Genomic DNA, 22,767 nt, shown 5'->3' with positions numbered 1-22,767 from the left:
ATAACTTGATTAAACTCTTCCATGGTGATGGACACGTGCGTGGGACGTAGTAGACATAATATGGGCCCGGCCCAACTCACACGACCCATTGGCCCATCTATTGAAAGTACAATTAACAACGATGTCATCCTTGGAGCCGAACACGTGTACTCCTGTCTTTCCCATCTATAAATGACCGAGTTGTCTTCATCCTCTCTGAACTTCCTCCTAGATCTGTCTCTCTCGTCGTAGCACAAACCGGGATTCAGCTTGCCTTTGCCTCTCCGATCGTCGCTTCCCACCCGATCAGAATGTCGTCCAAACAGGGTTGGCATCTGTTTCGCTCTCTCTTTGTATGTTTCTTCTTCTTCTCGCCCTTTGTCTGTATCTTTGGATTTAGATCTCCCGGATCTTGGTTCAGGTGGGAAGTTGAAGCCCCTCAAGCAGCCTAAATCGGAGAAGAAGGAATACGACGAGGTACGTGCGTTTTGCGGATATGTACGGATTGTTTATATTGGTGGCGAGTTATCGATTGCTTGCTTAGTTGAGAGTTTGGAAGTGTCTCTATCTGCATGATCTGATGTTCTTGACTGTTTTGCTCTGTGAATTGCGCTTTAATAGCGACTGACGTGTTGGTTGTATATAACAATTTTAATTCATGGGTTCAGCGATTTCGTAGCTTTTGACGTGTTGGAGATCGTGGTGTTGATTTTATTATTGGTCTTTTTGTAAGTTCTGATTTATGTGTTCGATTAGGTTGATATGTTGGTTTGGTGAAGTAATATGATAGATCAATACAAAACCAAAGTTCCCTTGATTTCAATGTGTGTCAAGAAAGAAATAAAGAAATGTTTGTGTTGAATTAGATAGGGTTCGCGAGTCCTGTGATGAACTTGGACAAAGGTAATTTCTTGGAGTACATGAATTCTTTCTGAGTTTTCAGGGGCGTGGACATGCCTCGTTTAAAGGCTATGGCTCACTTTGTTTATGGTTCTGTTTCCTTGGTTTCTTGACGCCTGTAACTAGCATGCGATTGTGCTATTGTGGTACATAAATCAAACTCAACTGGTTAGAAGCATGGAGAAATCCAACTTCGGTGAAATGTAATCATTTCATGAGGTAATTTCTTCACATACTAATGTGTTTTGAAACATGGAAATATGTAACTTATGTCAGTAAAGTCTTATCCTGTAAGTTCTCTGTGCTCTCAGAATTATTTCAACAAATTGTTCAATATGTGCTATTAAATTTAAGCTTTAAGCTTATTAAATAATGATTACAGTACAATATAGTTGTGCAGCATTGTTTTTCTTCTACATTGTGATTTCCTACTTTATGTGCAAATGCACATGAAATTTTAATTGTCTTTCTAAAATATTTCTTGCTTCGTAATTGACCTCTAGCATAAACAACATCAAAGTCTTGAGCCTTAGCAAATTTTGCTTCATGATATATTTTATATCTTTTGCCACCGTATGGGTCTTAGGCCCTGATTCTATTTGGACTTGACAAAGGGCATTTTGAAAATCTGGATATCGAGTTGGATTTGTTTTGACAACTTAAAACTTATTGGAGTTGCAGTCTTCATTGATTTTGAGTTGGAAGTAGGAATAGGTTTTTTATTAATTCTAGAACTGGGTCATAACTTTATAGATTTTCCAACAATTTTTCTAACCTTTTTCATCTAAGGGGAGTGTGGCTAAGGTGAAGGAGTAGATAGGAATTTTTTTGGAGTCTACTTCTGTTTTCTTCAGATTGTAAATGCAAGTATATAAAGTACTTGTTGATGTTCTTCTAAATGAAGTTAAGAGTTTCTAAATTCTAACTTATGAGAACTCTGATATGAGGGCAAATGACTCATGTCTCTGGTTCAGTTGCCTTATTTCTGAACTAGTCTCCCTCATAGTTATGCTTCTAAACACACAATAGATCTTATGTTAACATCTCATGTTTGTGTCTGGATATCAAGAAACACATTCTGTTATATTTACATATCAGGTGAGTTGCCCCCCTCTCTATAGGTCAACAAGCACTGGAGCGACTTTGACATGGTCTTCTGCCTTATGGCTGACTTTCTCCCACTTTGGGACTTGAGCTTTTACCTTGTTAGCTTGCTAGGTGAGTATACATAAGAATTTGCTAGGCTCACCTAGGTGTTATGGTCGATGGGAACAGGCAGGGCCTCTGGTGAGGAATGGTGTCGTCTTCATTCAGTCTTTTTCTGATTTTACCCTTCCTTTTTTTTCCGATGCCCAACTATGGAAGGAACAAGATTCTTTATGATACCTTTGTTGAGTATGCTTCTCATGTAGTGATTCAAAAAGCGCCCAGCGCCTGGGTTCGGGTGAGCGCCCAGGCGGCGCCTCTTTGAAGCGCGCCGCCTGGAAGTGAAGCGAGGTGCTCGGGCCTCGCCTCGCCTCGCCCGAGCGCCTAGGCGAGCACCCAAGCGCCTTTTTAAATCACTGATCTCATGCTGGTTATACTTTGTCTTTAAAACTCTTTTACTCAGTCTCCATGATGATTGTGATTTTACACTCGGTCAAACAAGTTCTCCTGTATCCCAGGTTAGGCATAGTGGTTTCGGTGCTTTGTAGTTGTATTCTTTTATCCTTTCATATATTGTTTTTGTATTGGTTTATGTTTGTCAATGTCACATTTTAACTGTCATTTGAATTTTAGACTTTTTGTTGTTGCTGTTTTTCTGATTTTCTACACTAAGATGTTCTTTTTGCTATTTGCAGGCAGATCTATCAAATATTCAGAAGAAGAAAGAGGAAGAAAAGGTAAATTTTATTTTCCTGAAGTTTGGAACTTTTTTATATCAATCCATGGGAATGCTGACAAATTACTTTTTCTGGTCACTATCTGCTTGAACAGGCACTCAAGGAGCTGAGGTCTAAGGCGGCCCAGAAAGGAGCATTCGGAGGCACTGGTCTGAAGAAAAGTGGAAAGAAATAACCTTCGTTGTTTCTTCTAATTCGTGACAAAACCTACATTCTGAGCCGTGCCAAGGTCAACATGACATCTAAGCCAAGTATTTCCAAGATTTGCTTGCTTTGATTATTTGATACTTATTTAGTGACTTGCACTTCTATGAGAAATGGGCTGAAAGTATGCTTATATTATTGTCTAAAGAAATGCTTTTGCCAAGATTCAAAAATGATGAAAATAGAGATTTGTCATATTCATCTTGTAGTCCTGGAAGTGCAAAAAGAAAAAGAAAATTCACACTGCATGCATAGGTTCTCCACTAATTTCGAATAGCCATTTAAATCTTCCTTGTTCTTGGAAGTAAAAATGGACCTACGTTATTGGTTCCGATCCTAAGAATCTCCGACATTGCTATCAGCCTACACAACTGTTATAGCGTGTAGATGAATGATGGCCAGCATACACACTATAATAATTTCCTGGTGCTGATATCTAAAGACTGTTGAAGTGCACCAATTTGTTTGTTGAATGCTCTGCTCTCTGATCTTTGCACATTTACACGGTGTGATGAAATCTTGAATCATCCAACTCTTTTGCAGCCAGAAATTTTGTTGCATTTTTCTTGGCACACTATTGAACAAGTCTTGTAAACAGCATGTTTGAAGAGGAGATAGATTTACATGAAATCTTATGAGGCAAAGTAGGCTGGCAATTCTAGCATGACATTTCCTGGGTTACATCCAATCTTCGACTGTTGTTGATTATGCAGGTTCAGTTATAAGAACAGTCCATAGATTGACAAACAAATATTCATGAAATCTTTCCTTTCTAAATGGATATTGCATTGAAATGAAGAACACAAAATTATGAAAAGCTTGTACCAGTAGAGGATCCATGATTTCAGCTGATGACATTGGTTTTAAATGCTCAAAGATGTGGCTAACGATAACATCAGGATGCCGCTATTGAGACATCATGATGGTCAATATATTATTTTGGCACGTCAATTATTATCTCACGATCGAATCTGATGGATATCTAATTCATTCATTCTATAAATCTGAAGCTCCTTGATCATTCCTCAAAAGATACTTATACACACTGTGTTCAAATCAAATCGAGTTGATTCAATTATTATTCATATCTTCTAACATTTTAACGCCAAAAAGAAAGAAAAAAAAAACTCATAGTATATGGACTTTTTTTACTACTGATAAATATACTTAGGAATTACGATCTTATAAGTGTTAAATCATCTTTGTACCCTCAAACATATCTTCTAGAATTCATCATATAAAAGTCAAAACCGTGCGAACTCATTAAAGTGGACGACAATAATGTTTTCATGTTTTTAGGTGATGTGAATTCACATCACGTCGTTCCTCAACCGTCAATGTTGGAGACCGTTTGGTGCAGCAGCCAAACCGATTTGTGGGGAGTTCATTGACAATTTGACATCCACGACGGCGCGAGGTGAAAGCCGAGTAGACATCTCCTTCCTATTGGGTCAACCAACCATCGAAGGTCGCAAGTGTGAGGGCATACGCTGCCTCCAAGTCAACGATCAACATCCCAGCGTATGAAACGGTTGAAGATCGCCTTCCGCTTCTTGCGTTCGTGCATTGTGTTCATAGCGACAGTGATGGGTTTCTGTGTTGCACATTCTACTCATACTCTTTACACACATTCCCTTTAAAGTTTGGAAATAGTAAATTTATCCTTACAAGTTTATTTGTATATATATATATATCCATCAATTTGTTTATGTATATATCATTTCTCATGAACTTCAATGATTTTATCTAAATCATTTACACTTTTATAATTATTTGTTTGTAAAATGTTAAACACTTTAAAAACATATACGATCATAAATAAATATACAGATAAACTATCATCGTAGTGAGATGATGATAAAATATTTTATTTAGTAACTAAAATATGAATATATGTTTCTCACTTGGAACCATCATGCAACAAAGGATCCAAAGTATCTATATCCTCCTATTAACATCTATCTAGAAAATCCTAATCAATCATAATCAGATTTAATATAAAAAATTATAAAAATATCCTCATATTCTTGTTAGAATAATGAGCTTTAAAATAATTAAATGTCATTTAGACAAATAACGAACGGTAAAGACTAACCTCGATGTGATTTACGTCAAACTTAAAATTGAAGGAATGATACTTCATACCACCAAATCAAAATTATGTCATATGAAAAATTGGTGAAAATTTTGAGGGTCGATGATAAGATCATGAAATTGAATTGAATCTCATGTAAAACACTTGGTATATTTTGTGTGTGAATGGGTTTGTCGTGATCCCTTTGAAACCCTAATGTGTAAATCGGTGGAGGTTCCCCACTCGGTGGTGACATGGTTGAGGACGGAGACCCAAATGAAAAGACTACATTACCCGATGTTGTCATGCAAAGGCGACCTGACCTGCCTTCCACTCGCACTCGGCATTCTTTTTGGGTTCACAAGTTGAGAGGGGAATGCGTTCTATCTCCACACTCCACAAAGAACTCCCACCCGACCTCTCAACAATCGCAATGTGTTTGCACGTGTTGTGATCATGAAATAATTTGGATTTCAGCTTCAACAACACATACCTTTCATCGTCCATCTCATTTCTATTTAGTGTCCTTTGCCCAGTAGTTTGATGTGCCATCTCCTTTCGACTCTTTTTGTGGATCGCTTAGAGGAGCTCCCAATTAAATTTTGTTTGTATGAATGTAATCATTCAAAGTACTAATAATGACAATGGATGCTTATGCATTGGTTTCTATGGTAGCATTATGCACTAATTCAAAGGACCATGAAGAAGAAGAGGAGGAGAAATTGGAGTGGTCTGCACAAGGTTGTGTGTGTCTGTGTCTGTGTGTGTGTGTGTATGTGTGTGTGTGGAGGGAACCCAACCCCATGTTTTGGGGCAGCATATGTTCCTGGTGGGAAACAGCAGCCATCCCACTCATTTCCAGTCTCTCTCTCTCTTCTTTTGTTATCTTGAAGAGCATCGCACCCATATGTCACCCACTAGAATGACTACTATAGCAGCTGGAAAATTTTAGGTATAATATGTATTCTTTCATCCATGCATGTATAAGATGTTGGAAACAGTACAGTATTGGTATGCAGATGAAGATTAAAGGTGTTCAAGGATTGAAACAGGTAAATGATATACATTAAATTCAATCCATAACTTGATAGATTAAGTTTTTATTAATGGAACTCATACCCATCGATGCATCACTCCTTTCTTTTGGCACACATTTACTGGCTATAGAGAAGCTTAAAACTACAGTGCGACTGCAACTGCTGCTTCTTTCTGGTATCTGTCACTTCCTTCTTCTAACACAAGATTGCAGGCTCTGAGGAAGCAAATCAAGCAGCTTAAGAACTCTTTCTGTTATGGTCTATGGCACTCCCTTCTCCTCGCGCAGATTACAGACGCTGAAGAAGCAAATCAAGCAGCTTAAGGACTCTGATCTGCTGCTGTTTTCTGATATCTCTGATGTTATCTGTCTCAGCTTGTGAACTCCACCAGATTGCGATGTCACTCTTACCATTCATTTGACCATTACTCTCTCCCTCTCTCTCTCTCTCATCATGTATAGCGACTTCTTATCTGTCCCATCTCCGCCCACCCACCCGCCCACCCAACCCCTCCATGCCTTCTCTCTTAGAAGTTGGCCAACCACCTTTACCTTCTTCTTCTTCTTCTTCACTCTTTCTACACTCAACACCAAAAAGCAAACAAACAGAAACGAAAACAACGGAGACAGAATTATGGGAAGTAAACTCATACAACTAAGAAAGAAGAAAGAGAGAGAGAGAGAGAGAGAGAGAGAGAGAGAGAGAGAGCGAAAACAACACGAATCAAATAAAAGATAGCTTTCTCTTTGCTATCCTCCGTCACCGGCGTCCATGCCGGCCAGAAGCTATCGAAAAGAGCCTAGTATAGAGTGGACTAGTACTTCAATCTTTATCGGAGTCCTCCGGGCTCGGCTCCTGATTGAGATCAGGATTCATGGCAGGCCGAGATGGCAACTGCTGTTGTTCGAGCTGGTGTTGATGGTGTTCTCTCTGTTGTCGCAGATGCGGCGACGGCCGCGACGTCAGACCGGTCTGGAGAGCGTCCACCCTCGCGCCCACCTCGGTGGCCTTCTTCCGGATCGAGGCTGCCGACATGGAGGCCACACCGCTGACGCCGAAGCCTTCTCCGTCCACGTCTTCCGCTAGGATCTCGTCCGGGAAGTTGAGCCGGGCGGAGCGGCCCCGGAGGTAATATACGGCGGTGTCGTAGGCTCTTGCAGCGGCCACCGCGGTCGAGTAGGACCCCAGCCAGATCCGGGACCGCTTGTTGGGCTCCCGTATCTCCGCCACCCACCTCCCCCACTTCCTCATCCTGACTCCCCTGTAGGGCCTCTCCCTGCTGCCACCACCGCCGCTTGCCGCAGCCCTCTGCCCAACCGCTGGCGGCGGGGACTTCCTCGTATCCTCGCTGGTGGAGGTGGAGCAGCACTGCCCTTCCATTTCCTCGCTCTCTCTCTCTCTCTCTCTCTCCCCCATAAATCATCCCTCTTCTACTGTTTATATTAGCGACGACTGTAAGAATAATATGATGTGTCTTACACATTCATCCCTCTTTAAGTTTGGAAATAGCATATCTGCCCCTTCAAATATTCTTTTCTGACCTTTTCTTAGTCTCCTCCATTTTTCATAATTTCCTAACCATTTTTTTTGTTTAATATCTAAAACATCCTTAACTACATATTTATTTTTTTTTCTTTTAGTCATGAATCGATCCCATTATAGTACTTATATACTATATTATAATACATTTTAGTAATATTATAAAAATAGTATTTTAAAAAAAAATATGTTTTTTTTAAAAAAACCCTATATATATATATATAAACAAAAATGTGTCCAACATATGAGGCTCGTGTCTTACCTTTTATTTTTTTAATAAGATATATTATAATAGAATCCTCAAAATAATATATTATAATATTAATAATGATAATTATCTTAATATGTAAATATAATATATAGATATAGTTTTACCTGATATAAACAGATCCTAAGGGCGGCTCTTTGGTGGCGGAAAGAGACGCTAATAATTCCACAACAGCAACAAAATCTAATGACGTAAAACGTCACCAACTTCGATATCTTTCACGTAGTCGGCACTCGAGCCTCGAACAAACCACCGCTACCGCTGCCTCCTCGGGTGGCCACCTGATCATTGCACGCTAATCCAACCTGTATATCCAATTAATTACTCCCGATTAACTCGGGTTTAGGATTAGGGTTTGCAATCCTTCCTTGTCGATCGAGATCGAGAGACACCACCCTGGTTTCTCTGCTCCATCGCGTTCTTCACCTACTCACGTCGAGCGCTTATAAATGCCATCCCACCGTTCACTCTCTCACCGACATGTTACATTACATGACGTGAGTCGGAGTGGCGGATGTAGACGTTTCAGCCTCTCCTACGGAACTCCTCCTCCTGTTTCTCTCTCTCTCTCTCTCTCTCTCACACACACAGCATCGGCACAAACATGGAGGTGGAGAGAGACTTCCTACTTGAATTTTCCTGAGTCAGCGGCTGAGATTAAGTGACGGTAAGGAACGGATGGTGGAGATGGATTGAAGGAAGGTCGGTGGCCGGGAGGAAGACGACGCTTCAGAAGGTTTCGTAGAAAAGAGGATTGAATGGAGTTTGGAGAGAAAGAGAGAGAAGAAAAGGACAGGATTTTAATTGATTGAGAGAGAGAAGGTAGAGATAGCTACTGTGCGTTCGTTATCCTAATAGGGATCTAAGTAATGGTGGGTGTAAGCAACGAGGAGGACAATGCCATAAACTACTGAGAACGAAGGCAGGACAGTGATATGGATATGCATATAGAATTGGCCTCCTCGATGTCGGCATGCGGACTTCTCTTTGTGGGATGTAAATGAACATGCACTCATCTGAAACATAAAACTTGATCTATTTTATCTTGGATTTTATATTGAAAAGAGACATCATATGATGATGCGTATCCTAACCCTTATAAATAGATGGAGATTCTTTTTATATATTACTATTGAGAGGAGACTTCATGAGATGGTTTAGGAAAATGAGATGTATATGACAATAAATGTGAGCCCTTTTATGTGTATTCTGACCCTCACAAGAAACTATAATTATATGAAGAGTTGTATCTTTGTATCTCCTTCGTCTGAGTCTCATCGATCTCTCTCGCTCTCTGTGTTTTGCCAACCTATACGAGACAGAAGCGATGATTTAGGTTGATCTGCTCACTGCAACTTGACGGCCATTTATCTGTTGACTTCTTCCATGCATGATGTCATGCTAAGACGTGTTTTTCTATCACTGGCATTCCATTGAAGCTTATCCAACGTTCTCTTAGGGGATAAGGCCGATCAGTAGTTACAGAAGTCATCTTTGATTTCTCTTTGTTTAACGTAAAGATTCTAACCATGTTTTTCGTACGGATAGATTCCACAGTTATTGTGGGTTGGTTACTGGCTTGTTGGTGTTGGATCATCGTCTCTGTCCTCATAATTATGAGTAATTTAGGAAGAAAGAAGAGAGTTATACCTTAGGATACTGATTAATTAACGATAATAATCTTGGGAAAATTATTAATTGCTTGGCAACCAGCTGGGACGAAATCTAACAAAGATGTTGTTCTAAAGGAGGAGGAGGAGGATTCAAGACAAAGGGAGGTGATCCCAAGAGAGTGCTATTACAACTCATCTCCTTTTGGGTACAGGGATAAAGAAATAAGAACACATGAGCAGCTGGTGGAGAGCTGGCTTTAATTTGTTGTGGCCGGTGGATACTTTTTACTCCAAATTGGTCGGTGAGAGAGAGAGAGAGGCAAATCAAATGCAGCAGCATGAAAGAGTTGATGCAATCTTTTCACAGGAATAGTATGATCCACTGGGCATAATTGCACCTCACCTTTGGTGGTCATGGTGCTAAAGAAATGGAAAATGGAAGGGCCTCAGTGGTCCTCCTAAAGTCTTTCTCCTCCATCTTTTACGTGCCAGCACAACGTGTGTGTGGCCAGCAGATGATAACAATGCATTGGGCAAACAGGCCTTCTTTCTAGCCTTCAGCAAGTGCCAGTTGGGGAAGACCTTTGCGTTTGTTTTCCTTCTTCTCTTGATGACAAGTTAAGTTCGGGTCACAATGTTTTAGAACAGTGTTGACTTGTACAAATCCCATTGGGTCAATGAAGGGATGAGCTCATGTTTGCCTGTCTTGGCAGATTAAGGAAATAGAATTAAGAGCCTAACCATCATTCATTCATCATTAAAGGAGACATCTATTGACCTGGGCTTTTTATAGTTGGGTTGATTATGTCATATTATATATATATATATATATATATATATATATATATATATATATACTAATAATTGAGTTGTAATGAAAAATATGGGCCTCTTGTCTATTCAAGTGGTAATCCATGTTAACATCGTGTAGCTGTCTATGTTTTAAGGTCAGGTCTATGATATTATTGATCTCTGGAAACATTATGCAGTGTGGTGCCTATAGATAGATGTAAGGAGGGTTTGCACGAAAATAGAACTCATGTAATCGGTGACTCTCGTCTCATGTGGATCAATCAAACGTTAGATATTCCATGAGGCTGAGGCATCAAAGCACAGGCTATCCTCTCTTTCTTCTCGGTTGGCAATTTGTCTTGTAAGCTTCATGTTTCAAGACATTAAAATAATGACACAAACAATCAGTGCTCCCCATGGCTGATTCATCGATGAACCCAGCATTTAGAAATGTACATTGCAAGATGATGGACACATTCTTGCTGATGAAACATTGTCGATTAATAACTCATGGACAATATTGAACAATCACAAATCCCATCAGAAAATGAGAGCAATGCACCAACTTACCAACCGCGTTTGATCACGTCAGCCTGCAACCGCATGGTAAGACACACCGCACCAGTCTATGGTGATACAGTCGAGAATTCTACCAAGACCAAGTCATCGGAAGCATAATCTGAAACCCAATCCCACAACATATGTTCCAACTAGAAACCAAACCAAACTCAAATGCACTAGTGGGTTCCACAACCAAACAGCTTCGAGTGAAATCTCAGACTATCTGTTGCCTCAAGAAACGAGGCCATCATTGAGCGACAATGCCGCCAACTGATCGGCGGGAACAGTGGCCTGCTGCTGCTGTGCCACAGTCCTCAGAACTTCCAGTGCCTCCGCAACTTTGGCTTTCAAGGCGTCCGGAGATTCCAGCAAATGCAGGACTTCAGTCTGGTCCATCTCCAGTAGCATTCCTGTAACTTTGGCTGCATGATCACGTTCAAGTTGCTCCACGAGTGGGTACAGACTCTCACCGAGCATCTGGAGAGGAAGAATACGTGAACCATAATAATCAATCAATCATTCCACGGGGCTGACCTGGTACCCTTCAAATAAGTCAGAAAGCTCCACTAAGTACATAAGGTGTGATATAACTGAAGTTCATTAGCTTACGATCCATATGATGAGAATAGTCTCTGGCTAGAAATAAGTAGCAGGACCAGTTCAGTGTCAAAGATCTCAGGACCAGAAAGGAACTCGGTTAATGTAACAATGAAAAAACCATCTAGTGATTGAAAGATGGGTCATTCGTGATCCTAGTCTTTCAGAAGGTACCCTAGTGGCATTATCCTACGTGGTCCTAGTCTTTCGGGAGACTCCGTTAATGTAACAAGGCATAAAGAGCTCCCCAGAAAAAACACACAAAGAAGTACATAAGTAGCACACCTTTAACAGGACACACGCTCATATATTGAGTGAGAAACATACCATCCTTTGCTGCTCAGGAGTAGAATTTGCAAGTGCAGAAGCCAACGCCCCAATGGGAATAGGTTGTGGTATGGGAACATCTCGCATAGGCAACCCTCCCATCTCATACGGAGAGAGCATACCGCTAACAACACCAGGCATAGGAACATCAGGCATGTTGCGGCCAGGAGAGTAGCGCTGGACACGGCCCCTTGGAAGCATCTGTTATGCATTCTCCACAAAAAGAAATTAATAATATAACAGTTAGATCAAGGTTCAGTTCACATCCGATCAATCAAGGCTATGTAGATAATCTCACTATAAACCGAGAAATGAACATATTGCATTAACAGCATCAGAATATAATGCACAGCTCGTTTACATGGAGTGGTAGAGCAATGGAAGCCATGGCATGCCAACCCAGCTATCGATGACCAAGTAGAGGACCATCATGAGCTAGGACTTCAAAATTAATTAATGTAAAATGACAAGGAAACACATTGGATCTGCTGCCATGCACACAACTCAACATGTAACCAACAAGCTTGTGCTCAAATTGATCGGTAATGTGGTGTGGTAATCAACATTTGGTCTCTCCAAAAATTAAAACACGCTGCCAAGAGTATTTCACCATCTAGTATCATGGTTCTCACCCTATCATTGGAAGTGTGCTTATGCAATGTCATTTCACCACCTGTTCTTTCCAATAACAAGGATCTTAGTGCTTTTAAATGCTTCTCTTTTGTTCTTCCTGCTTCCAACCGATTGCAATTTATTGTGGTTGTTAATGATAGTTAAACCTACAAAATGATTGCAAATTCCAAAGGGCAAGAAAGAGAACTCCAAGCTAAGAGAGATGATTACAGACCTGTTGCTGAATTAGAGGCATTGGCTGCTGTGTTTGTTGTACAGGTCCTGCTCCAGCTCGTCTACCCCCTGGACGGTGCACCTGCTGCCCCTGTTGGACAAGGGGCACTAAGAAATTTGGCATAGGTGCCCCTGCAGGCCGCATTCCAGGGATAAGCTGTTGCTGGAAGCCAAATCCTGGCTGTAGAGGAAACTTCAGAAATTATTGAATGATTTATGCAACGACAACTTAAGCATGGTGGTAATATCATAAGTAGTAATAAGCTAATTCAACAAACAAAGAACTAAAGATGATGAACTATAAATAACACCATAAGTCATGATTATGAACTTAAAATGCAACAGGACAGTGGCAAGATAAGATCAGTTGCATAATAGTATCACAATATTTTGGAAATATTGCAAAATCGCATGCCAAGTCATCCAGCATGAAAAAGATAAGCATTGGCAAACTGCTATTCTCTCCACAAGGACACTATTAACAGTATGACAAGTAGTTTAACACCTGCCTGTGCCTACACAAGTACCTAGAGCACATTTCAAAAGCATGATAAATACTTTTCAATTAGCGCCTTGTGCCAAAATTAAGCATGTGAGTATCACAGATTATGCAGATTTGTTGAACTCTCCCTAAGAAATAACAAAAAATTGGTTTCCATCATGAGTTGAGCATTTTCTAGCACCATTCCATAAGTTACATGTGCAGAATAGTTATTTGAAATGTCTTAAACAGTCCTTGCTGACAGCAAACCTTGCTTTCAAGTAACTAGGAATTTCTTGCAGCAATTACAATAGGTAAGCAACGTATGTACTGTTTCCGATGAGTTCCATTGCATACTTTATAGTTTCTAACACGGTTACAAGGATATCCAGCTTGAGCACCAGAACAAATAAGTGGATTCTATCTGCAGGTCCCAGTATTCTTGGACCTGAATCTTAGGAACTAAATTCTACTGCATGCAACAGCAGCTTATGATTTTTGTTAAGTCCTTCTGATGCCAATCAAGAAGAGTTTTTCATAAGTACTCTAGATTTAATATGACATAGGTCAATCAATGTTAATTAAAAAAAAGTAACAAAGAATCTGGGGAAACAAAGGTGAACTCTATCTACAACATGTAAATATACAAGAATCAGGTTATATACGATAAGAAAAACAAATACAAAAGTACACATTACAATTAAACCTGCTTCCTATCATGACAACTTCAATCTTATTAATATGCATCAATGCAATGTCTGAAACAAAAAAGCTATTTTAAACTAAACTTCTCGCACATGCAATGCACATACCAAATTTGCAATTTTCCCACATACACATTTTCCTTTTGATTATAGAGCAACAGCAAGCTATGGAAACTAAATGCTAATTGCACAAAAAGTCAATTCCAATTATATCCAGTTATTTTCCATTATATATATTATATAACACTATCAACCAATATCGAGTTTGATAACACTCAACAAATAAAATACTATTGTGTCACACGGCTTATATATTTTGACCAAATACAAAATTGTAAGTTTTCGCCACAATATTAAGCATCACCATGCTAGAATATGAAATAATATAACTCAATTTATAATGATGAAGACCATCCTCAACAGTCAATCACTATGTATTGAAAATTTGCAATAAATAGTTGTCTATGAAACAAAGATATTTATATATTCATCAAGCATAGTTTATTTAGGAATACGTAAAATTAAAGTACAACATAACAATAAAATAGTTACCTGTGGTGGAATAAGGGCAGGAGGTCCTTGACCATAAAATATTTGTTGCCCAAGACCAGGAGCACCAGGGGGGTACATGGGAACACGAGGACCAACAGTAGGGGCCATTGGTACAGGCCGCATCTGTGAAAACTGTGCCTGTAAATTGGACAAACAATTGCAACACATAAATAACAAACTGCATATGTAAGCAGAATAGTTTCAGAATTTGATCACAACATGATATATTGCAGAACTGAAAGTAAATGCAGATATAGTACTCTAGTTCCAGAATAACTCCAGTGTAATAAGAAACAAACAATGAGCCATGGAAGAGTATATTGCCAGCACATGTTAAACTATAAACCAATTCCATTTTCGATCAAGCCACACACACACACAGAGGGGTCAGGGTCGGGCAAATCAACACCTGAGTGGAACTAATGCAAGACAACTGGCTAATGAAGATTGAGAGAACTATACATGAAAATAATTTTATGCTTATATATTCTCAGTAGTTATCAATTTCTTGCATGTAACCATATAAATCAATGATTCTTCTGCATTCAATATTACTGTAGGAAGAAAATATCTTTTAGCAATCATTTGATCTCATCCCAAGAGAAAATAAAAGCTCACCTTAAATAAATCATTGTTATACTCCTTTCAATGACATCTAAACTAGAAATTTAGACCTCATTTACATGAAGAAAACTCTCAATCAAAAATGTGTGCTACATAAGTCTAAGTACTGAAATTTGTGATACATTCCGTCCAAGAACTCGTCAACACCCACCATATACAAGACAAGCTTGACCATCTGCTTCATCTCCACGATATATGACAAGGAATGCATGACAGCATGGGGATACAAATACACATTTACAACAGACACCTACTTCCCGCCACTAAGAGGTTCACATGCAAATCAAGTCTTAACACGTCTTCATAAAGAAAATTTGACCTCGGTCGAGCATACACATGAAATAAAGCAGTTGTCAAGTTTCCCAATATAGACTGACCATTTATGTTCATAGCCTCAATCGAACTGTAAAAGAATAACTGGCAAGTTATAAAGAACATTGGATGGTTACAAGTTCATATCACTCCAAAGAAAAGGACATGATCATTAACCAGTGGATTTGGTAGCAATCTAATGTATAAAAACAGCTAAGCAAAAGGTCAAACATCAAAGAGAGTATCCAAACATCTCTTGACATCACTGAGCCAATGGAAAGTGGATGACGAAGAACCAAACCTTTCAAATAAATTAAATAGAAAAATATGGAAGTTTATCTATCAATTATCTTATTGACAATGAAATTTATTTTCCAAAACAAATATAAAAATATTTGTTTCCTTAAGAATAAAAGAATAAATTATTGATATGCTTTGATTTATGGTATACAATTTTTTGTTATATTCTTTTCTTATTTTTATAGGTTTCATTTTTCTTCTCGTACATAGGAATCTATGATGGATTATAAAAGTTTTTTTTTCCTTTTTGTAATATGTGCCAGTGATATGAGATCATATTCATGGGACTGATACCTAGAGCCATATGATTTTCTTTCTTATATTTTAATATTTTATTACTCCACAACTATTAAATCCTAAAAAATAATTTCTGTATAGTGTATACATCCAGGCTTTTGTCATATATCATATTAGTATCAGTGCAACTTGTCCTACATATATAGGGATAAATTCCTCAATCAAGCCCAAGATTTATCTCCTTCATTTTTCACTAAGACTTCTAATTAAACCTAAAATTTACCTTCTTCCCTTTTTATTTGGCTTTTTTCTTCTCTTGATCAATTTTAGTAACAATGTAGTAATCATACTTCTGACATTTCGAAAGGAACCTAAACTATTAAACATTTATTGAAAGGAAAAATAAATCAAAATGGTCCTGCATCATTTGATGTTTTAACTCAACATACTCCCAATCCGGGCAACCATTTCTGTCTCCTAATTAAGGTCCTCTATAGGGGAACTATGCACAAAATTCAAGGCAATATTTTTCAAAAGCTCCAATTGACAACTGCAAAACACGTACAGTAGTTCCTCCCAAGACTTAAAAATGTGAAAGAAAAACTGATAGAATGGCTCCTAATATAAGTTTAGATAAAGAGTGGTACCTGCAACCTAGCTCTTCTATCTTCTTTACGTTGTGCAAGTGCAACATAAAGTGGCTTCCCATAGACCATCTTTCCATTCATCTCTGCAAGCTATATAAAAAAACAAAAAAATTCATTTATGGCCATCAAAAGAAGTTTTAGAGAGAGAGAGAGAGAGAGAGAGAGAGAGAGCTTACAGCTCGAGCTGCTTCTTCAGCAACCAAGAAAGCAACAAACCCAGAACCTTTACTTATACCATTGGGCTCCCGCATAACCTGTTACTCACATAAGTATACCAACCACATCAATTAGAATGCCATTATGACTAAATCAAAAAACAATAATAAGCAAACTATCTCAAAAGATATGAAACATTACCTTGCAAGAAGTAATTGTACCAAAACCAGAAAATAATTCTCTCAGCTTATCATCTCCAATGCTAGCATCTAAATTCTTCAAATATAAGTTAAGTCCTTGATATTTGTCCATTGTATCCTTTGCCCTCTGGTCAAAAAATTCCTTCAGTTCTTGTTCCCTTTCAGATTTCTTCAGTGCCCTTCCAACATACCACTCCTCCCCACCAAATTCCTGCCCATTGAGTTCTTGAACTGCTCGAGCAGCATCGTCTGGGTTTTCAAAATTGACAAACCCAAAGCATTTGGATTTTCCATCCTCCTTCCTCATAACAACGGCACTTGTAATTTTCCCATATTTGCCAAATATTTTTTCTAGATCTTCCCTTGTAGTTGACTCTGAGAGGTTTTTGACAAAGACATTAGAAAATTTTGTCTTGTCTAAGGAGTTTTCTCTTTCCTGCTTGCGAAGAAATGGACCAACAAAAACTGGTTTATCATTGACAAGCATGCCATTTAACTTATTGATGGCATTCTGTGCTGCCTCTTCTTGATCAAATTGAACAAAGCCATAGCCTTTCGACTGGCCAGATGCATCTGTTGCAACCTTGCAAGAAAGAATGTTGCCGAACGATGAAAAGATCCCATGTAGATCTTTGTTGCCTATCGTTTTATCTAGATTCTGAAAATAAAATAAAGAACAAATCACCGATGTGCAAATCAAACTTAGAAGTACCAAAAAAATATGAGTAACAAAAGACCAGTTATCCATGATCTAGATGGAAACAAACATCTTAGCAACAGCAAAACAAATGATGCATTACCTTAATAAATATATTGGCCGCCCCACTTCTGCGGATGCTAGGGTCACGGTTTGAATACATAATGCGAATAGGCTTATTGTTAAGTGGGGTAAAGTTCAGCACCTCCAATGCCGTTGCAGCTGTTAATCAAAGGAGCATCAGAAGAAAAAGATGCAACTACCTTTCAACGTTTGGCCATTGCACTATAAAACATTAAATTTTCGCCATTGCACTGTATAATTTTCATTCCATGATGAAAAGACAACTTGATATTTGCATCCAAATAGCTTCCACTTAATAAAAGTCCTCAATGACCAAGAAGAATATTTCGATGTTAATATTTAATAGCAATGAAATACCAAATTGTTCAAAAGCAGTGAGTACAGATTTCAAAGTCACTTTAAAAGAAAAAAAGGTGCCTATTTAATATGAGTAATTTTATTTAATTTTAAATATTCCACGATAAAGACATGCATATAGATTGTGATACTAGTTTATACTTTATAGTAATCCATTTCTCAACAAAGAATTCCTAAACTTATAAGGTAACTTCTGAACTCCAACCAAATTCTACATTAGAATGCTTACTACATGGATTTGATGCGAGAATAGACTGAACCTTGCAGCAATGTTAATGTCAACATGCTTCCAATCAATATCGGACATAACAAGATGGTTCTTGCCACTGTCCATCATGGTTAGTTACCCTACTCAATTTCCTACATGAGTTTGTAACACCATGAACCCTCGATGCAAGTTAGTATCAAAATGATTCCCTCACACTGATGATGAATGGAGGTACACTATGAAGACCACCTCATGCATTGGCATAACTTATACAAAACTATAAACAATAATCTCCTACACTACTCCCCAGCAGTCAAACCAGGCAAGCAAATCAAGAGATTGTCATCAGCACTGAGTAGCTGGAACACCACCAGCCAAAGTCCGATTGACCTATGGTAATTCCACAATTTCATGTCATTGATTTCATGATGCAAGACCATCTTAATTTATTTCTAAATTGAATAAATTTTATTAGTTTATGAAAGATTTTGCAAATGCCATATGTTGATAGATGACTATATAATTTCCTAGGTTACTCAGGAGAAGTGAAAGTAAGAAAATGAGAAAAAATAGATGAGGTCAAACTTCGATTTTAATTAAACATGTTATCTCTAAAATAAAGTTTCATCATTCCATAAATATTAAAATAATATATGAATCAGATAAACCACCAAAAAGAGATCATTTCCCAAATCAAATTTGGAATGTTAGCTTTTTCAAAGAAGAAAATAATAAGGAATTGATTTGACATGATGCAACTATTTTTTTCTTCTTTTTGTATTTTTCCTTCTCTTCATATAAATAGGAGGAAAGGGACTGCAATGGAGGACAACAAAATGATCTAATGAATTAAAGTTATTTTCTCACATTAGACAATATTTATTTTGACAACAGTATGATTCAATCATCTACGAATTACTTTTCTAAATCAGAGTGAATTCAATAGTTATCAATTTTTTCTATTATCTTCACGATATTTATCTTTGTCTTCCTTTCTCTTTCCTTTGCTTTATTCACAAATAAAAAATAACATACTTTTATTTTGATGGAATGATTTTATTCCTCCCTCTCTCTCTCTCTCAAGTAAAAAAGAATATGCTGTCTCTATTTGCCACAAGTTTGTTGACATCATGATTGGTATCTTGTCCCACATCGCTTCTCTTTCAGTAGGGATTATAATGCACAACTCAGCAGTTGTACATTCCATGTGACGCAATCCCCAGCCCCTATTGGTGGCATGTTCCATACCACCCAAGAAACCAGTACAGGAGTCTTACATGACTTGCAAACCCCATTCTAATCTGAAAGGGAGTTTGACCATCTCCTAAGTTGTTCAATTATCAAAAACAATTGGAGACCACAAAGATTGATAGAGGAACTACTCTCAAGATAGATGGAGACTCAAAAACCACTAAACTGAGGATAACATCATCCTTAAACCTTTTTCCTATTTTAATTATGGGTTTGAGTATAAATCGGCTTCAACAATGCTATTAGTTTATTTTAGTTGCTACTCAAAAGCTTTTGGAGGCTTTTACTTTCCCTTGAATTCACATAGCACTAGTAAGAGGAGCAACCAAGAAGCTAATAATTTTCCATTTTTTTGTGAATATTGTTAATTGGTCAAAGGATTCCACGTACTCAGAATGCCTATTGGTAAAACAACAAAGATGGAGAGATAAGGGTGATGACTAGTTTGCTAGTTTGACTGGATGGTCATGCAAGCAAATCTTATAGAGAATGAATTGAGAAGGCATGGTCACTCTTTTAGTAAAACTTAGTTGTCCGAATCATGCTTCCCCGTCAAACTCCTCAGATAGTTACATGTGAACAATTGAAGAGAATAGACACTGGAATGAAGAACCCTAATAGCAATCATGGCCCCAGTAGCAATGGGCAGAATGCAGCCAAAAGTTATGTAACATTTGTTGCTTCAGACATATATTCCTTCTTAAGAACAAGAAGATTTTCTGCAAAGCTAAGTAACATATTTTCCATGTATTATATGGTGGAAATTTCTTAATCCACTTCACCCAAAATCCTTGTTTCATATAGATAGTTGAGAAATATCTTTTATATTGTTCTCTTATTTCATACAGATCCAAGAGCCAACAGTCCATCGAGAAGTCTTCTTTTACCCTAAGATCACACAAAAAGTACAACACCTTCACCAGAATTAGTAAGGGGAGGAACATTCTTGCCTCAGTATCTATCCTGGAGCCCAACATTAACCTGTTCAAATCAGGTTAATCATACTATGATAAGAATTCCCTATGAAATTGTGTGTCGCTAGGGAACAAGGAGTAATAATGGACAAAAATAGCATGTTATTAACAAATTACAGTCCAGAACTAACATAACGGACACTCCATCCAGTGAAATATCATATGCATAAAAAATGAACTCCCAAAACTAATGACCGAGCCGAACCAGCTGTAATCGAAAGGAAAAGCACAAAAAAGGCTCCCCGAAAGAAGAAAAGCAACGATTCGACTCACCATCGACGGGGTTGCTGTAGTTGACATAAGCATAGCCGAGCGATCGGCGCGTATTGACGTCGCGGCACACCCGAACAGACACCACCGGGGCGATCTGACTGAACAGATCGTACACCTGCGCGTCCGTCACGCTCGCCTGAAGGTCCCCCACGTACAGCGACGTGGTCGGGAACTGGTTCCCCCCGGCGCCGCCTCCGCCGTTGTTGACCGTCCCGTTCAGAGCCTGCTGCTGCATCGGAGCCTGCGCCATCGTTCAGACCAAGTATAACCTTTTTCTTATGCTACCTTCCTTTTTCTGCTCTTTCCTCCCCTTCTCTTCTCGCAAAAGTCCAAACCCTAGCGGTTACAACAACACCGACGACGACTACAACAACAACAGACCTTCCTCTTTTACTGTGAGCTTTTGAAGGATAGTTACGAGAACAAGGACTGGGGATCCGGGGGAGATCTCAGATATTTAGAATTTTTTTTCGATTTTTTTGAGGGGTTTTTCTTGATCGGAGGAGGGAAAGGCAAGCGGGGATAGAAAAGGACACGAAGTCAAGACGGAGAGGGAGAGAGGGAGAGAGGGGGAGAGAGAGAGTGTGTGTGTGTGTGCGTGTGTGTTTGGGGAGGAGCAGCCCGAACTGCACCGCGCTCGGCCTCGTCGCCCGGACCAGGCTTTTGTCATAGAGCCCCGTGTTATCCTAGCCGTCGGATCGACGAGGCCTGGCCGTCCGATCCCATGGGCGGCAGCCGCTCCGGGTCCGCGGTGGGGGAGGCGAAGTTTGTTGGATCGGATCACGAGTCCTACAAAATTCGGGTTTGGTTTTGGATTAAAACTGTGAATTCAGGTCGAATCGGGTCGGGTCAGGGTTAGGAGATCCGCAAAACCAATTAAATTATTTGTGCTAAATCGGATTTTTGTCTTCATCTATAGAGTTTAATATTTGATAAACATATGATATAAAAATGACCAAAGATCTCATCATATCAGTAGAATCTAAAAAGAAAATATTTTTTTTAAAAAAAAATTATACAAAATATATTCTCTAATTATAAGAAGTTAGGTGAACATAGATATGGTTATGCAAGAAGGGTGTCTTGCGATTAAAACGTTGGGCAAACCAAAGTTCTTTGCGTGGATCAAACTTGGTCAACAAAAAGTCAAACTATCAACTTTACACTAAAAATAATAATCATATTATTTACCCGGATTTAGGGTTTATTCATCATGAGTCATATTATTTGTTTTGGGATCTTGATAATTGTTTCCTATATCAAAAAAATTAAGTGATGCTTTTTTTTTTTTTAATGGATTGATTTATCACATATAAGTTGATTCCTTTGATTTTTTTTTTTTTAAGTGACACTTTGGGTACATTTGATAATGCGAGTATTATGTCTCGAATCCCTTGAGAGTCTCTTATGTTTGATGATATTTTGTATATGTATAACTTAAGTTGACGTTCCTTTGCGCTATCATATGTCTCTTATTGTTGATACTGGGCAATTCAAATTAACATGCTCTGATACTCGTATGTGTTTCTTGCTTTCGACATTTCTTATGTGAGCAATTCAAGTTAGAAAAGTACTCAGGCATCTCTTACATCCAACATATTTTACGTAGATAGTTCAAAGCATATCATGCCCCCAACAACCTCGTGCATTTTCGATCTATACGGCTCTCTATTTAGGCATTTCAATTTAACACTAATTGTTGCCCTCATACATACATCCTCAAGCATATTCTTCCTCAAACTCTCCCTTAGGGGTAGGGTTGAAGTCATCATGTTTTGACGCATTTGTCGGTTATTTGCATTCAATACTTCATAAACTAATAGTTTAAGTTAACATACTCTGGTGCCCTCGTATATCTATTTATATTCAACATGTTCTACACGGGTAGTATAAGCGAGATGTCTTGACATCCTTGTGTGTTTCCTATTGTATATACAAGTAATTCAAATTATCATACTAGACGTAATCATGTAATTGATGTTCAACTCTCTCTATGTAGATAGTTCAACTTATGTGTAAGTAGCTCAAGTCGACATGCCCTAACATCCTCATGCTTCCCCTATTCTCCTATACGGATAGCTTAAGTCAAC

At 38.5% G+C, this 22,767-nt stretch overlaps 2 protein-coding genes and 1 long non-coding RNA gene across 3 annotated transcripts; 1 reads left to right on the top strand and 2 right to left on the bottom strand.

The window, feature by feature from the left end:
• The first annotated feature begins 157 nt into the window (after positions 1-157).
• On the top strand, positions 158-3,161 carry LOC135635739 (uncharacterized). Its single transcript, XR_010495728.1, has 4 exons — positions 158-306; positions 401-456; positions 2,721-2,762; positions 2,857-3,161. It is a non-coding gene; the product is annotated as an uncharacterized LOC135635739 (long non-coding RNA).
• A 3,547-nt stretch (positions 3,162-6,708) lies between these two features.
• On the bottom strand, positions 6,709-7,485 carry LOC103974653 (ethylene-responsive transcription factor RAP2-9). The gene has a single exon (XM_009389522.3). The coding sequence runs from the start codon at positions 7,455-7,457 to the stop codon at positions 6,900-6,902; it is 558 nt and encodes a 185-aa protein (XP_009387797.2). The 5' UTR covers positions 7,458-7,485; the 3' UTR covers positions 6,709-6,899.
• Positions 7,486-10,809: 3,324 nt separating this feature from the next.
• LOC103981054 (polyadenylate-binding protein 2) lies at positions 10,810-21,306 on the bottom strand. Its single transcript, XM_009397638.3, has 9 exons — positions 20,678-21,306; positions 17,634-17,752; positions 16,835-17,491; positions 16,654-16,731; positions 16,478-16,567; positions 14,358-14,495; positions 12,622-12,801; positions 11,775-11,975; positions 10,810-11,327 (listed from the first exon to the last, which is right to left on the bottom strand). The coding sequence occupies exons 1-9, from the start codon at positions 20,925-20,927 to the stop codon at positions 11,082-11,084; spliced, it is 1,959 nt and encodes a 652-aa protein (XP_009395913.2). The 5' UTR covers positions 20,928-21,306; the 3' UTR covers positions 10,810-11,081.
• Between the last annotated feature and the right edge of the window lie 1,461 nt (positions 21,307-22,767).

This window comes from Musa acuminata, chromosome BXJ3-4 (genome assembly GCF_036884655.1).
Source record: "Musa acuminata AAA Group cultivar baxijiao chromosome BXJ3-4, Cavendish_Baxijiao_AAA, whole genome shotgun sequence".
In the NCBI taxonomy this organism is placed as follows: domain Eukaryota; kingdom Viridiplantae; phylum Streptophyta; class Magnoliopsida; order Zingiberales; family Musaceae; genus Musa; species Musa acuminata.
The sequence above is the reverse complement of the archived record's forward strand: the minus strand, read 5'-3'. Positions and strand labels throughout refer to the sequence as shown.

What these genes read in the sequence shown, in the direction of transcription:
- LOC103974653 (XM_009389522.3), bottom strand. Translation starts at nt 7,457, where the DNA reads ATGGAAGGGCAGTGCTGCTCCACCTCCACCAGCGAGGATACGAGGAAG.
- LOC103981054 (XM_009397638.3), bottom strand. Translation starts at nt 20,927, where the DNA reads ATGGCGCAGGCTCCGATGCAGCAGCAGGCTCTGAACGGGACGGTCAAC. An exon ending in GTACAATTACTTCTTGCAAG is followed by an intron (nt 16,732 to 16,834) that starts GTAATGTTTCAT and finishes TGTGAGTAACAG; the next exon opens with GTTATGCGGGAGCCCAATGG. An exon ending in ATAGAAGAGCTAGGTTGCAG is followed by an intron (nt 14,496 to 16,477) that starts GTACCACTCTTT and finishes TCCAATTTACAG; the next exon opens with GCACAGTTTTCACAGATGCG.